This window comes from Perca fluviatilis, chromosome 19 (assembly GCF_010015445.1).
Source record: "Perca fluviatilis chromosome 19, GENO_Pfluv_1.0, whole genome shotgun sequence".
Lineage (NCBI taxonomy): Eukaryota > Metazoa > Chordata > Actinopteri > Perciformes > Percidae > Perca > Perca fluviatilis.
In genome coordinates this window covers 4,048,423-4,064,781 of record NC_053130.1, presented here as the reverse complement: position 1 = coordinate 4,064,781, position 16,359 = coordinate 4,048,423, and the positions used below count along the sequence as shown (strand labels likewise).

At 40.3% G+C, this 16,359-nt stretch overlaps 1 protein-coding gene across 1 annotated transcript in view; it reads right to left on the bottom strand.

Annotated features, from left to right (window-relative positions):
* Window positions 1-282: 282 nt before the first annotated feature.
* The window catches only part of LOC120548448 (kinesin-like protein KIF20B), a 56,774-nt gene continuing 40,697 nt past the window's right edge, over window positions 283-16,359 (bottom strand). The window contains exons 31-35 of the mRNA XM_039784706.1: window positions 13,649-13,690; window positions 5,687-5,761; window positions 4,352-4,469; window positions 3,029-3,183; window positions 283-1,692 (exon numbers count right to left, since the gene is read on the bottom strand). Coding sequence (XP_039640640.1) covers window positions 1,612-1,692; window positions 3,029-3,183; window positions 4,352-4,469; window positions 5,687-5,761; window positions 13,649-13,690 — 471 coding nt within the window. The 3' untranslated portion in view covers window positions 283-1,611. The remainder of the gene's footprint in view (window positions 1,693-3,028; window positions 3,184-4,351; window positions 4,470-5,686; window positions 5,762-13,648; window positions 13,691-16,359) is intronic.

Below are 16,359 nucleotides of genomic sequence, written 5' to 3'. Positions count from 1 at the left end.
TGGTATGAATAGCAATTTGTTTTTACTTTCGCTGTGCCCCGAATACTAGCGTTGTAAGCTAATCAGCGGTCCACGCTAGCTTGTTTCAAGCTACAAACACATTTGATTAGCATGAAAACATGTCCCAGAGAACGACAGAGTGGGTACACATATTGTCCTTTAAGACCCCACAGTAACCCTGTTCTTTAGTTAGAGAGCCCCAAAGGGATGGTTCTAAAATGCAACTTTTCTTTGGCCAGTGTTTAAAAAAAAAAGAAGAATCAAAGAAAAACAGCAGATCTCCACATTTGAGAAGCAGTTTTATATTTTTAATTGGAAAATAATTCCAAGGCTATAGAACGACAGTAGAGAAAATACATGATGGTATGACAGAAAAGTATGAAATAGGTATTTCAAAAATACAGAAAAGTGCACAATTTCAGAAAATAAAACAAGCTTTTTTTCCTTTTCTTTTTTAAACTCAGGCAGCTTTGAAAAAAACTATTTCCTGAACAAAAGAAAGAACACTCAGCAGGCCTTCATCTTGAACAGAATATAATGTACAGAGATGAACAGCCAGCGGTCCTACAGTCATCGCTTTTAGCACTCAGACCACGTGGACTATAACAAGTCTGCATGGAGGAGTTTCAATAACAAGTACACAGTAAAACCGATGATGCTTTCATCCTGCATTCTCTAGATTTAGTGTACTATCAGGTTTGTTCCGAGGGAAGAGATAAAGTGCGGTAGAGAGTGAGAAGTGAATATAAAGTGAATGACAGAGGCATTTAAAATACCTGACTTCCTATCTGAACAGTTATGAAAATGAAATGAATAGTTGCTTAGAACAACGCGAGACATTTCCAAAACGCTCTAATAGCAGCTTTCTTGATATCACTTGCAGAAAATAAAACCAGTGAGCTGGTGCTGCACCGCCTTTCACAAACAGGACAACATTGAGACGTCTGAAAAATGACACCACATAACTGCTATAGCTTCCTCACATTAAGTAAAACATAAAAATAAAATAAAATAACCATTCTCCAGCACAGCCCAAACATGGCGAGAGAATATTGCACTTTAAAGTAAATAAAAACAGTCAGCATCTTTTGTCTAAGAGGTGTAAAAGATGTACAAATTCAGAGTGCTTACTATTTAATAAGAGTATCTGCAGAGACGTGAGTCATTTGATGATAAATGTGGACAAAAGAGCAAAAAAAGCAGCCAAACGTTGATTAGTATTGTGAAGGAATAGTTCAACATTTTGGGAAACATGTTCAAGATTTAGATAACAACCAACAAAAAAAATACACTAAAACTCCGCACTGAACGCACAGATGGAAGTGGTATCCATCCTCTCATCGAACTCTCAGCAGTTTACTTATCCAAAATGTTGAACCATTTCTTTAACTGCCACTTTGCCACGTAGTCAGCTGTATATTAGCGACTTTGCTCTATTCTGAAAACAGTATTAAACTATAGATTTTTAGATTAAATAAGATAACTTAGAAGGCATGTTTTAAGACTTTCCAGCCCCCATGAAATAGAAAAAAAGGTGTTGGGCAGCTAAATGCTCCCTTCATTTTGTGAAGATAGTGTTGAGATGATGTAGAGTTAATGTAAGTAGGTTCATTATTTAGCCATCCTGGAGCGAAGGCGCCTCTTAATGATCGAATGGTCACTCTCTCTCTCCTCCGGCTCTCTGCTGATTATCTACAACAAGAAAAAAACAAATTGTTAAAGTGCCCATATTATGCTCATTTTCAGGTTCATAATTGTAATTTGAGACTGTACCAGAATAGGTTTACATGGATTAATTTAAAAAAAAAACCACCATATTTTTGTTGTACTGCACATTGCTGCAGCACCTCTTTTCACCCAGTGTCAGATCTCTGTTTTAGCTACAGTACAGAGCGAGACCTCGCAACTTCTGTAACATCTTTGTTGTCCGTTGCACATGCGCAGTAGCTAGGTAAGGATTACATGAGCTAGCTAGCCGTTTCTCCAGCTTTGGCCTGTACAAGGCAAGATTAGCCGGGAGACTTCTTCTAAACGAGGGCGCACTTCCAGCTTTGAGTGGAATACCTGCAGAACAGGGACATGTAAGTAGTTCTATACAATTTATTTAGTAGATTATGGTGAATTTGTGTGTGTTGTAGCAGTGTTTTGCCATTGAGATCGAGTTAGCATGCTAACGGTTAGCCCCCTAACCCCCTCGTTTCGGCTAGTGGCGTAGAAAGCCGAGCAGATTTTGAACAGCTCACCCGGAGACTGAAGACAAGACACATTCAGAAACCGTATCTCACTCAATACACCATGGATGGTTTTTTTCCCCAAAGTTTTTATGCATGCGGAAGCACCAGAGACACAAAATAACACCCCAAATTTTTGTTTTTGTGTATGACTGTAGGCTTGTAATTAGAGAGGCACAGACCCGTCTTTTAACAACCAATCAGAAGATCGACATCTTAGTTCAGTGGCTCAGCCAACGCCATGAACTGAGCAGATTGCTTATCGAGTCATAGTGCGTTCCATTTACAAGTCGGATTTTCGTTTTCGTCATTAGCTCTAGCCAGGTTAGCCGTTGTCAGCAATGCCAGTTGTTAACAATGCATTACGCTGTTTTTTGTGCATTCAAACAGCGCAACATATCCACAGATATAGAATATGGACAGCGCTGCATGTACGACTGATTTAGTGAGACACAAATAAGACAGAAGTGCTTATAACTGTTACTACAGCTTTCAATGCTGTTGGTGCACGGAGCAGCCATGTTGGATTTTTAGCTCGGGTTACTCTGTGGTTGTCCGAGTTCCGAGCTCTGCGCTCACGGAAGGCTTATATCATGTGGACGCGCCAACAGTTTTGTTGTCATTACTTAGAATTCCTCATGGGGGTGACAGAAACTACGCACTATAGCTTTATGTACGGATTTAAGACTTTTTAAGGCCTAACATTTTTATTTTGAAATCTTAGACTTTTTAAGACCCCCCCCACTGAAACCTCGGTGTACTAGGACGACAGTGGGCTTATGTATAATGACACTTACTGGGTGGGAGGGCATGTCCATGGGGGAGGAGATATCAGGCCGGTAGAGTTTCTTTTTGTTCTTCTTGGCTCTCAGACTGAGGGATGAAGAGGAGGCAGAGGAGGCTGGTGAGTCTGCATCGCCCCGGCCGCTCACCAGACTCATCATCTTCTTGGCTGCAGAGATGGAGGCATGCTGAATTAGATACTTCCGAGAGATTAAGATCTATTTTAATTGACTGCTTAAATTTATGTTGGTGAACCATTTGATCGTGTTAAATGTGCTCTGCATATTAATTTCACTCTGATTCACAGGCAAAACTTGTTGGCAGTATGCAGTCATTGTCACTCTTTTGTCTCGTCAGGGAAATTGATAATACGAAAAAAAAAATATATATAAAAAAAATAAAAATATATATATATATATACGAAAAATAATGTCAGTTTTATCGTTTGATCAATGACCTTGAAAAAAAATTCCAGCATCTGTAAAGCCAACACTGGCATGGCTGTTATTTATTGTTCAGGTTAAAAAAAAAAAAAAAAAAGAGACTGCAGGGTATACAGTAGGAAAGAAAGAATGGGAGGAAGAAAAAGAGATGGGACAGGGAGGTGGGGAAGATCAGCGATCAAAGGAATGGAGAAGGGAAAGGACGGAAAAAGAACAGTGGAGGGCGAGAAGGAATGAGCAACAGAGAGAAAGGGAGGATGAATGAGAAAGAAAAGAGTGAGGTGTTGGAGGAAATTAAATAACAACAAAAGATGATGAGCAGCAAGCAGCAAAAAAAACAGAGAGAGAGAGAGAGAGAGAGAGAGAGAGAGAGAGAGAGAGAGAGAGAGAGAGAGGATCAGATGGCAGCAGACGAGATAATCGAGATAATTCATTGACCGAGTGAAACTGCCAATCCCCGGGGATAAAACTCGCAGATGACTCCGGTTGATTCCAACATGTTCCCTGTCTTCACTTCCTCCTCTAAGCCATCATTAGTGTCTGGAACTCGGCCGCCCTTGCCCGGCTACTGTGTCAAACCTGCGTTATCCTTCAAAATGACTCCGGCAGGAACAATGAGGTTTGTCATTGTGTGTCCTACGTTGTGTTGCTGCATGAAAGTTTTCATCTGTGAAATTCAAAAATTCTAATAACCCACTTGGGCCAGGTAATTGTCTTCTATCAGTAAGTGGCTGAAGGTGAATTAATATAATGCATCACAATGCACTGGGGAGGAAATATACATATATATGTATATGTATGTATGTATGTATGTATGTATGTATGTATGTATGTATGTATGTATGTATGTATGTATATCTCAAGCTTTGAAGAGCCACACATTGACATACTTACCTTTAGTGCCGAAAAGCGTGGGGGAGCTCTGCAGGAAGTCTCCGATCTTCTGCAGAGTTCCTTCCTTTCTGCTGCGGATGCTGCTCTGGGAGTCACTGCGGCTCGATGGAGAAGAGATCTGATCACAGATGACAGCAAACGGTGGTTAGTCTGTCAGCGTGTACAGCGGGAAAAGCTCCATGTGGCTTACAGTACAAGCATACGGAAAACCCACCTGGTGAGGGAGTCCAGTGTGACCAAATGATTTAAACCACAGATCACAAAATCACACACTGTCCCTTGTAAACATCCATTAGTTTTTTGGTAAACTACCTCATGGTTCATCTTTGAACTACTGCACTTAGTAGAGTTGTGCATGCATGCATTCTAACAAAGCAGTAGAGAAGAAGAAGAGCACAAAATGACAGTTGGCGACATTAAAGAACAGCTTGTTTATTGCTAAGGACATATGGTCCAATTTAAATAATTTATTTAAAATATAATTACAACAATTTGTTTCACCAGTAAATTAATGTTAAACAACAAAAAGAAAAACCACTAAATGGCAGAAGGGTAAGACAGCAGTTTGAGTTTCTTGAGAGTGACAACTCTGGCAGTGGCCATGGTGATTCGAAAAGTGACGCAAGGCTACACTCTGTCTTTAGCTGCAGAATGTTGTACGTCCCGGTGTTGGAATCCTTGGAATTCCCAGTGGAATAAAGCCAAACGTTAGACCGTTTAGCTTTTAACCGCGTTTAAGCAAAGTTTAACGGTAGGCTCAAGTTAATTGCTGCCAAGTGCAACCTTACAGCAACACTAGAGAACTGTTCCTGCTTCGGTCCCCCCTACAGGTTGGAAGTGGAATTGTCCATTACATTGTGCAGGTTTGCCAGATCGGGTAGCGGATCTGTAGTTTGAATGAACTGGACAATAATGTAATGGACAATTCCGCTTCCAACCTGTAGGGGGACCGAAGCGGGAACAGTTCTCTAGTGTTGCTTTGACAAGCGATGCGTGCAGTGATGCTTCTGTTGCCTGTATTGTCTGTTTTGGAGCAACAGAGAGCAGCGCAGGCTTTTAAGTGGCACCGAAATCTGCACTGTCATCCGGGCCGGTAGATGCCGGCCGTTTGAGAACAAATGCTATATTGGCGCCAGGTTTTGGTACCCAACCCTACAAAGCAGAGGCCATTTGTTGTTTGTTCACCATAATAACATTGACCTTAGCAACCCCCCTTAGCAATTAGGGTAGAAAATTAAATATTAAAGTATGAATCACGATGACATTCATATTTTAACATTTAACATGGTCATGGTTATGCGTGTGTCTGCACGCGTTTTTCTGTCTGGTTGTCACCTCCTCTTTGTGCGGGGTCAGCTTTGGCATCAGTTTGGTCCGCGTGTTCCTTCTGTTCTCAGCCTCCATTTCCTCCTATCAACACACAAGGCAATATAAAATGAAGACACACAAACAAACAAGAGTGTGTACAGAGTCATCTGTAACAGCAGAATAGTAAGAGGCTGACGAACAGAGAGGTTTATAAAAATAACACCCACAAAATGTTTCATAATGACATGACTGGTTGAGATGGGGCCCGACAGTAATACGAGGTAGACGTCGGTAGAAAAACATTCAGACTTTGTGCACCAGCCTCAGAGGTTGTGAAAGTTCAAATGCACTTACACCATTTTACCGGCCGGCATCATTTTCAAGGAGAGAAAACAAGCTCCAATTTAGTTTCATTCACCTGCCACAGGGGCTTGAAGAGTCTCAGAAACACCCAATTGATCTTCAGTTTTCACTTACAAACAAGATTTTTATGTCGGTGACAGGCACTATTGTCCACCTTATGTAGAAAACCTTTCATTAAGACTAGAAGAAAACAAATATGTATTCCGCAGTTGAATACAATTTCGGAGGGAAGACTTCGGCTTTCAGGAAGAAAGTAAAGGACAATCTTCAACATTTTCTCCTCTCTCTTTTTATATCCCAGATATGCCAAAGATAACAATCTCACCAACATGCATTTTTCTTCATCAAGTGAAGCGTGACATGTTTCTCCCTGGTCTGCTGTCTGAGAGGTGATGAGTTGAATGACATGAGTGGCGTATGAGTTCATGGAGAATGATTTTATAAAAGTCTATGTTTGGACCTTCACAGATTGTGTCTTATGCGTCAGTTTAAAGTTAGTGCTATGCTGAAGCGTAAGTGTTATTCCACCAATAAAATGGGACTATTACACAACTGCAGCCTTTATTTTATTTCCAGCCATTGTGAAGTACAAAGAATGATTTGCCCAGAAAGGTTTGAGTTTTGTGTTGCAATGTGAGCCTTCACTGTGCTGGCTCGGCGAAGGACATTCTTTCGCTGATAAATTAACCTTTTTATCGCAACCACTGTTTTTTCTGTCTACTGTGCTGTCATTTAAAACAAACATTCAGTACCCAGTAGAAACACAAAAAAATGATTTAACCTTCACATTTGCTGGATAACGTTCTGATAAGGTTGAAGCCTCAAATTAAACTGGATAAATGTAGTTAAGTTACACAAAATAGTCCTAACTGACCGTGTAAATATGTACCAGAAAACTTTTACTCTCCTACTTATTTTGCTACTATCGCATCAAACAGTCAAAATGTACATTTCTTGATGCAAGACGCAAATGAATGTGCTTAACTTTTTGGTATTTTCTTGACTATCTTAGGTTTCCAGTTAGTTTGTCCGATTCCTCGGTCTTTCGCTTGGATTATCGCTTTAGTCAATAGCTTGCCAAAATTCAGAATCAAGAAATATCTCTTCTTGTGGTTCATCGACCATTTGACCAAGTCTTATTCATCCCTAGCGGTACCCAATGGTGCAGGGGTAAAACAGCCTCCTACCAACAGAGGGTCCTGGGTTCATTTTTCTGACGCAATGCTCCCATCTTTCTGTCCTACGCAGGCTAGTCTCACATTGGTTATCGTTTCTGGGATAGGGGGTAAAAACTTTCTGGCTGGTTTCCTTTATCCCATCAATGTACAATCGTTGAGCCAGAATATATGCAGACTTACAGAGGGAGTCAGCAGTGGCTAAGACCACAGGGAGGAACTGGCCACCCCAAATTGGGAGGGAAGAGGAAGTGTCAAATATATATATAAATATAATAACAAAATAAAAAAGATGTGATCCGTCTGTATATTCCTGCATCAGTACAACAAATCCCTGGATATATTTTGGTACTCTAGGAAATGATGCGATTCTGACTCACAACTAACCGTTGGGGACAAGCTGACCTGAGAGGGTGGATCACCGACCGCGCAATGTAGTGGGCGTGGTGGACGCCGTAAACATGCTCCACTTTGAAAAGCACAAAAAAAAAAGGTAGAAACACATGAAGTCATCAGTGACTCAGAGTACGTTTTTAAAAATAATCTGAGGAAGGAAGGAAGAACGGAAGGGAGAGTGAGAAGTATGAAAGTTGAGATGAAAAAAATATGAAGAATGCACATAATGGAGCTGGAGAGAGAGCGTGTGTGTACACATGTGAGCAAGTGAGGAAGAAACAAGTGGAAAGATACAGATGAGTAGTGAAGTGATAGCAATAAACCGTAGGGGAGAAAATAAACAAGATGAAGTGAGAGAGAGATGATAGAGGGAGCGTGTGGAGAAAGTAAAAGAGACGTGAGATAATGTGAATCAAGACTGGGGACAAAGAAAGATGCAGAGAAGATAGTGGGAGGCAAAGATGTGCTGCAAGTAGATCGTTTTCTTGCCAGATTTGGAAGAACAGATTCTATAGTTATTCCCCAGTGTTTCCCAAAAATTAGAAAAGGGGTGTTTGTTTAATATATAAAGGAAATACATGTATATATAATTGTGTAGTCATTCAATTTAAATACACATACATGTACTTCCCCTCCTCAAATCTTATCAATTGCAACAGTAATGTAAAGTGAAACGTTGTCTGTATTTAACATTTGAGAATTATATATATATATATATATGACTAGGTGCAGACTTTGATGACTGAGCCATCTAAACACTGATTTAGAGGACTTCACAGGCGGTGAGAACAGAAAAGAAAGGGGGGGGGAAAAAAAAAGACTACAAGTTGTACTCTAAGAAACAGTTATATAGTAAACAGTATATCAGTGTGTATAACTGATCGACTCCACGGTGCCCCTCTGTTGACAGGGCAACACTAACACCAATATCATAAAATCTAAAAATTCAGAAAGATTTTCTGGGACAGCGGCGATGTCTCCTCTAAAGAAGAGGCATAACATCGTCAATAAATCATTAAGAACTCATCTTCTGAACGGACAGACGTGGCTGGCTGGGAGAGATGAGGCATCATGAGAGACCGAGAGAGGAGGAATGACTGAAAGAGGTTCAAGGACAGAAAGAAAAGAAGAGCGAGAGAGAGAAAAATGGTCAGGACTGAAGAGAAAATGATTGTGTGCAAAGAGTAAAATCTGAAGCAGTTTATTTGCTTGAGCGTGTTCACATTGTGCCAGTTCACATGGCCCAGCCCGCCAACGCTATTATCATGAAGAAAAATTGAATGGTGCAGGAGTGTGGATGACTGATAACAAGCCGTATCGCTCCCGGGTCGATGCCTACAGATGTCAAACCCTGCTGATAAGAATCCACTTTAGTATTCAACTCACTGCCTGGGTGTCACATGGATGAAGTACAAGCACTCTATTTAAGAGGGAGCAATTACATTTACATTATTCCATTCATTCTGACAATATAATTACCTCCAAAAACAAGACAACTGGCAAGAAGATTGAATGCATCTAATTTGCATTTACTGTAACAATGTTTTAGAAGCAGGAAGCAGAAAGAGAGAAACACTTCTCATGTGACAAGCATTTGAAAAATAATCCTTATAAATTATGATTAATAATTCATAAGAAAAACACAAGTACAACATAAATCTTGAATTACGAAAAAAATAAAATATAGATAAAAATGACGCATATCCATTTGCTAAATGTTAGTACTTACTCTAACACTAACATTGACACGGGACACTTGGATAAACGCAATTATGATATCAACAATGTCATAAGGCACAAGCCGAGAAGGTCCCAGCTTTCTCCCCGAGAAAGCTACCAGTCTAACCCCTATTTTCCACTGGGCACGTAGCGCTGTATTACGGATGTGCCGTGACCCCTGCGAGCAATCACAGCCATTCAAGTCTATGCTTGATAATCCACCAGCCGCACCACGGCAAGTCCCGGAAGCGTGCTTGACAAAACATCACAGATCATTTTCATATAGACAACACCAAAAAGAGAAGACATGGAGTTTAACCGTAGGAGTGCTTGGAGTGAAAGGTTGATACTAGCTTCATAAACACGTGATTGTTCTGTAAAGTACTTGTAGAGACAATAACATCTGCGAGTCGGGCAGCAAGACGCTCCGCTTCGGAGACGCTCCCGTTGTGGTATGGCGCAAAATAGGAAGAGTTCATTTTTGTGGTTTAAAATTATGTTTAGGTGTTTTGCACAACACCGTCATCATCCAGAAAGCTGTGCAAATTATCCTGCAGAAGAATTGGAAACTTTAATCAGAGACGACTTAGAACTGAGACGCCCCAAGTCAGAGTCATTTCCTGTATCTGGGTCACGTTAATTTCGCCACTTTGGGAGACTAGAGGCAGGTCCTGAGTGTTTTGATTCCAATGGGAGTGGTAACTTGAACACACAGACTGATCTCATCAAGTGGCGTATGTATGACACGACAATTCATATGCCGTTGTGGCGTGTTATCAAGATGCATAATCGCTTTTTAGCGTGTTCATCAATGCCGTTCGGCCGCCATTGACCTCATTACGTGTGAATTTTCACCGTAGTGAGTAGTATGAAAGGACGTAAGTCTGTGGAGGGAAGTTGGTTGGATGGTGGTTGGGTAAAACACAGGACTTTCACCCAGGAGAGATGGGATCGCGTCTCTCTTTTTTTTTAAGCCTTCCCCAATGGCACAAATTAGGCGAAAAATAACTTAGTTTGAGACCTGTTTCTGTCTCAGCATCAAACTCCCGCAAGATCTGGCAACACAGATTATCCAACATCAACTAACGTCCTGAAAAGACACATTTTTGTAATGCTAAATATGGCTTTTAGCCGTTTAAATATCTAATGTTAACAAAAAAGAAAATAAATTATACAAATATAACTTTAGATGTCCACGACATTCACTACACTTCAAAACAAGGCCACGCCCATTTAGGGGACAGGAAGTGTTTACTGCTTTATACCATTGCGGCAACGTGTAATGCTTTCTTATAATCTTTAGTTATAGAGAATCTTTGCTTTAATACACAGTGCTGTGTTTAGCTTGGACTGTGAAGCCCCACAATTATTACATTTGATTAAGTTGTAATTGGCAAGGACACTTCCTGTAAATGCAGTAGTACAGGATGAAGTGATTCAAGTAGCGACTCCGCACTCAGCTGGGAGCAGCGTGGGCCTGTGGTCATACAAGCGACCCTGTAATAATCATTTTGAAACTTCGTCACTGAGTTATCCGCTCAAGTGTCCTTGAACAAGGAACTGAATCCCACCAATTTCCAGGAGCACAGCCCTGTGGCTCAGCCTCAACTCTGACCTCCCCGTGTAGAAGGGAGGATCAGGCTACAACTAGATTGTACCAGTCTGTGGCTACATCAGCACGCAGACCAAAGCTCCACTTCACCCACGTACTCTCTAGTCCACTTGGTGAAAATATATATATAAAAAAAATAAAGCTGTGTAGAGAGGAAATTGATGGAAGACTTAAGACACCAACTCTGCTCTCAGTGGCTACATTTTCACACGACAAAACGGTCAGTTTTTCCACACATGAATCCTCAGAGACTCACCAACCTGATGTTTTTATTGAAGGGGAAAAAAAGCTTGAGGTGGTGTCTGATTTTAAATACCTTGGAATCATTCCAGATTAAATTTTTTTTTTTTCTGACAAAACAATCACGAGACCCATACACATAACACAAGACCACAAACTCATCTGACATTACAATACAAAGTACAACAGACTGGGGTGGGATGGGGGTGGCAGGACTATAGTAGTAAATTCAATAAATTCCTAGATTTAAATCTATCGTTCAGAAAGCATGTTTTAAAGGTGGCCAGTACCATCAAATTCAACCTGGCTAACTGCAGGCATATAAGACCATATCTACCTACGGAGGCAGCAAGCCTCTTTATGCATGCGGTCATCTTGTCACACATAACATACCGTCTTACAAGCTAAGCAAGAATGACAACTCTGAAACCAATTGAGTCCCTTTACAAACATGACCAACACCTATTACAATTGCCACATAGTACAAATGAGCAATTTATATAATTTTGATCATCCTTTGATGATTTTGCCATCTTTAAGGAGACTGTGTTGTACAATAAAGACATAGCAGGTTTGGGCAAACAGTCTTCTCAAAGCCACCCGTTACCCAGTCTATATCCTTCGCGTTCCACTTCCGGGATTGCTCCGGTGCTGCAGGAAATTCCGCCGGATGCATGTATTTCCCGTTTCCTTCTACTTTCTTTGTGTTGGAATTTTAAATCCGGTGGATTTTGAGAACTATTGTTGACTGCTCCTCAGATCTCTGAAGGGTAAATTGAGACCGCTAGCTACACTATCTGTCCAATCGGAGTTTTCACTCGCACGACTATTTTGCAGCGTCTCTGTGCGGAGTTCAGCACCGCCCATGACAATTCTGATTGGTTTAAAGACATTTCAATAAACCAGAGCACGTCTTCCTCCCATACCCGAATGCTGTGTGGAGTAGCCAGACCCTCCGTCAGCGCGCTTTGGAGGAGGGTCTGGCAAAGCGAGACTACCCATTACATAACCATTAAAACATATAATTTAGAGATGGCTTTAAGCAAAAAAAAATTGAAATAATGATTAATCATGCTACATCACACGTGTCAAACTCAAAACCTTTTGCATTTTCTTCGTCATTTTTGTCAACCAAACTGTAAGTGAGAAGACTATATGAAACATGCAATAATACAGTAAAAGATATTTGACTTTTCCCATGACATAAAAGCAATAAACTCGACATGTCTGGCCCTTGATGTGATTCTCATTTTCTAGTGTGGCCCTTAGGGAAGTTGAGTTTGACAGCCCTGTGCTACATCATCTCTGCTAATTTTGTAGTGTATGCATGTATTTTATTATATTGAGTGTCCTGTAGTATTGAGGACATTATATAACCTTCCCAGGGACTACAGTTGAAAATAAGCTTATTAGCTAACTCGGGCACATTTCCACTGAGGTGGAAACTGAAATGCTAATAAATGTCCACTGTCTGTGGTGAATAAATTAATTAATAAAATAATGCAGAAGTACAAGCAAGGTGGAGCACATTACACAGCCACACTATGATTTAATGTTAATGCGTTAATGAGTAAGATACTCCTAATTTATTTGCATGACTGAATGCCATTATACCATATAAACCCTTATCCAACTATGAAGCAACTGTTTTGCAACCCAAAGCAAGCTGTAATCTGAAAAAATGGATACCAAGTTCTGCAACATTCTCTTTAAACGTGATTTCCCCCCATCTTTTAGAAAAAAATAAGACTGGAGACCAGCTCTACACTATACCACAGAAGCATCATGGAAGATATTTGTTTTTGAGGGCGAATGCTGGAGGGACTCTGTGACATTGAGGAATAATGTGAAGGGGGTGTCTTCAGGAATTAGTCACTTTGCTCTATAACATGGAAATGGGTAAATTAATGGAACGCTCTAACAAGCATCCCATATAAAACATCCTCATTGCTGTAATGCCTTGCTCTGGTTATTGGCCATAATCAAATTATGTTCATGTAAATGTAGTCTCTCTCGCTCAACTCTAGAGAGAGAGAGCATGACAGTTACACCATCTGTTTTTGGATGAAAAAAGGTTGGATGAACACATGCAGTGTTATGCATCATATCCTCACCGTTACTCATTCATTCTTGCATCTACTGTTGGCTAGCAGCCAATGAAGGAACTGGAGGTGAAAACACTGTTGAAGGACAACAACTCTGTCTCCTGCGTGAAAGGTTTTCCCAGTATTCTCTGCTGGATTTGTGAGGAAAGTTAGGGATTCAGGCCTGCTTTTAATGCTTATATTACGCTGCTGCTATACTTGAACTTCCCGTATAAATTCCTTTACCAAATAATGTGACTTATTCATGATGGGTAAGCCATCTGGTTTAAACTATACTAATGTGGATAATGATGATGAGTAATGAGGAATGTTTGGTTGTATGCTTATGAGTATGAAAGGGTGAAAACATGATGCGGTTCTGTAAAAGAAAAATATGTACCTTGTGTGTTGGTCGTCGTTTACTCCTTCTGAAAATGTGAGACTTTAGAAAAGAAAGAACTTTGTTAAAAACAAACCTACCTATACATGGTACACATTTGAATGAAATAACTATCTTTTCAGTTAGATTTTGAGTTTGTCGTGACATATTGAGACACTAATGAGATGGAATGGAATAGGGTTTAAGGTTATCATTTTTGAAAGAAAGCATTAACAGTTGATAGAGTTCAGGTCCTGATGGGATTGGATACAAAGTGCCACTGGTGCCACCGTGGTGTACAGCAGAGTCTATTTATCAAGCTGTTAGACCCCAAGAGCTCCATGACTCCCTGCTGCATTCGTGTTCAATGTTTAAAACCAATGGGCTGTGTGTGTTTGAAGATCCATATTACTGTATACATTTTTGTGTTGTTCACAGAGGGTGTATTTTGGAGTCACAGACTTTCCTTCTGCGGGAAAGCCACTAAAAGTATCAAGAGGAACATACCGAAAGAATGAAACCCATATATAACCCAAATGGAAGCTGTGGGAGCATTGTTTAAATTGCCTAAATTGTGTTTAAAAGTGCTGGTGTGGTTTCCAGAAGCATTAAGGGTTGTGTCCTCTGAGGTCACAAGACTGTTGCAAATATTCTACTTAAGTGCTGAAGAGAGTATTCGTACAGAAAAGGCACTGCATTTAAGAACCTTAACTGACTATGAGGTCATATTCTGCATTCTAGTGTTGAGGCCATGATAATATTGTCCCCCCCCATGGAGTGGACACAATGAAAACAACACCTAACAATGTGATGTTATCCAATACAACAGCACCACCCTAACCCTAGGTGGAAATGCTATCAAGAGATTAAAAAGTTAACATAAAACCATAAATGAATTTGTCCAAAAATGTCACCATTTATACCTTATGGAACTCCACTGTTGGATAACCACAAAACCCTACGTTAGCCTACTTTTCCACTGCTCATTCACACGTAACTGTACCAGCAACGTTTGGACTCCCTGGAACTGCCCCCTCATAGACATCAACCAATCGCCAGTTGTGATGTAGAACTAATTTTCTGTGTCGGCCTGCACAAAGTATACTGTACAGTATAACTTGCCAGCAGGTGTAGAAATTTAACCTACTACATGTTTCAGGAAAAAAAATAGTCAGTGTCAGAAACTTTTTAGTTTCTTTGCATTCCCAACTTTACTGAAAAGACACTTGTGACCTCAAAACCATGGAATCAATCATCTCTGTCAAATGTTAAACCCCTACTGAGTTAGCGTAACTGGACAGGGCAGAAGGGGCATGTCTGAATCCAGGTACAATGATGAACAATGTTTTCCCTATTAAACACCTCCACAGTAACCTGCCTAAAATTGAAGAGAGCTAGCCTACAAATTTACATTCATATATGACAATGTCAAGAATACACTGTTTGCATGTGAAAGCTTAAACTTAATTAATGTTGTGTGATGACCAGCTGTCTAGAACATATGGTCTCATATTCAAAGAACTTATACTCAGATAATCTATCAAGAATCACTGATGCAGCAGTAAACAAAACCAACAATTTCCAGATGTAACTTGCTTAGTCAAAGTTACTGAAGAAAATCTAATTTAGCTCCATAAAACAAGTTCTTTTAAATGTGGTATACTCTCATGACTTTCCCCCTTTCTTCCACATTTGCGTCGATGCATCGCAAGCACAGCCAAACAGAAACTCACGCACCATAAATACTCGGCTACTGTATGCAATTAATGAAGAGCTAAAGAGCGAAGCTGAGCGAGATGGATGGGTTGCTTTAAGTTGACTTCCCTTAAAATAAAAAAAATTAAATCTGCAAAACTGGCTAAAGGGTTTGAGGACTTCACTGTTTGTCCGTGTCTGTCTGTGTGTTCTCGGACTCTCACTCTCTCCTTGACATCTGTGAGGCCCTATTAGGCGTTGCCCCATTAATCAGCGGTGAACCTGCTCTCTGTCTGTGCTCCTGCTGACTCTCGGCAGGATCAAGGATAGGCCAAGATCCTGCTGGCAGACAGATCCCGACAGAGACAGAGAGAGAGAGAGAGAGAGAAAGAGAGAGCGAGTGTGTGTGTGTGTGTGTAAAGGATGAAATATTCTGTACCAATCACTTTCAGATGATCTAAAAGGCCCCACTGGCGAACATACTGCATGTCTCTTACCCTAAAGTAGCATTGGCTTTGAATAGCTCATATAATAAACCTACTGTACAAATTCTCGTTTTCAAAATAACTAAATAAAAATGTCATTTCATTTTGTCGTTTTTTTTATACGGTGGGGGGAAATCCGTATTATAGTAAACTCAGGGTCTTCAAAAAACACAATATTAGTAATAGTATGCAGATTCTCTGACATTTACTCATCCTACATGCAAATGTCATGCATGTTCTTTTCCAAAATATGACACAGTTAAATGTTGGCTTTGTAACCGTCAGTCATTTGGTTATAAATCAAAGTCAAGTCATTTAACAGTGAACACTTAACTACCCAAAGTTATTTTGGCAAGTTCTTATTCCAAGGATTCTTATTCCGTCAAAACACTCCACCACAACTGGTGACGCAAGCTAAATTTCCAAATACAAGACCTCCTTGGGTAGATCTTAAGCCACAAGAATAATTGTTTCGCCTTGCCTGGCTGTTACAGTATACATTTAGCAGTTATTTCCATTAAGTTATTACTCCAGTGAGACTCTGGGACGACG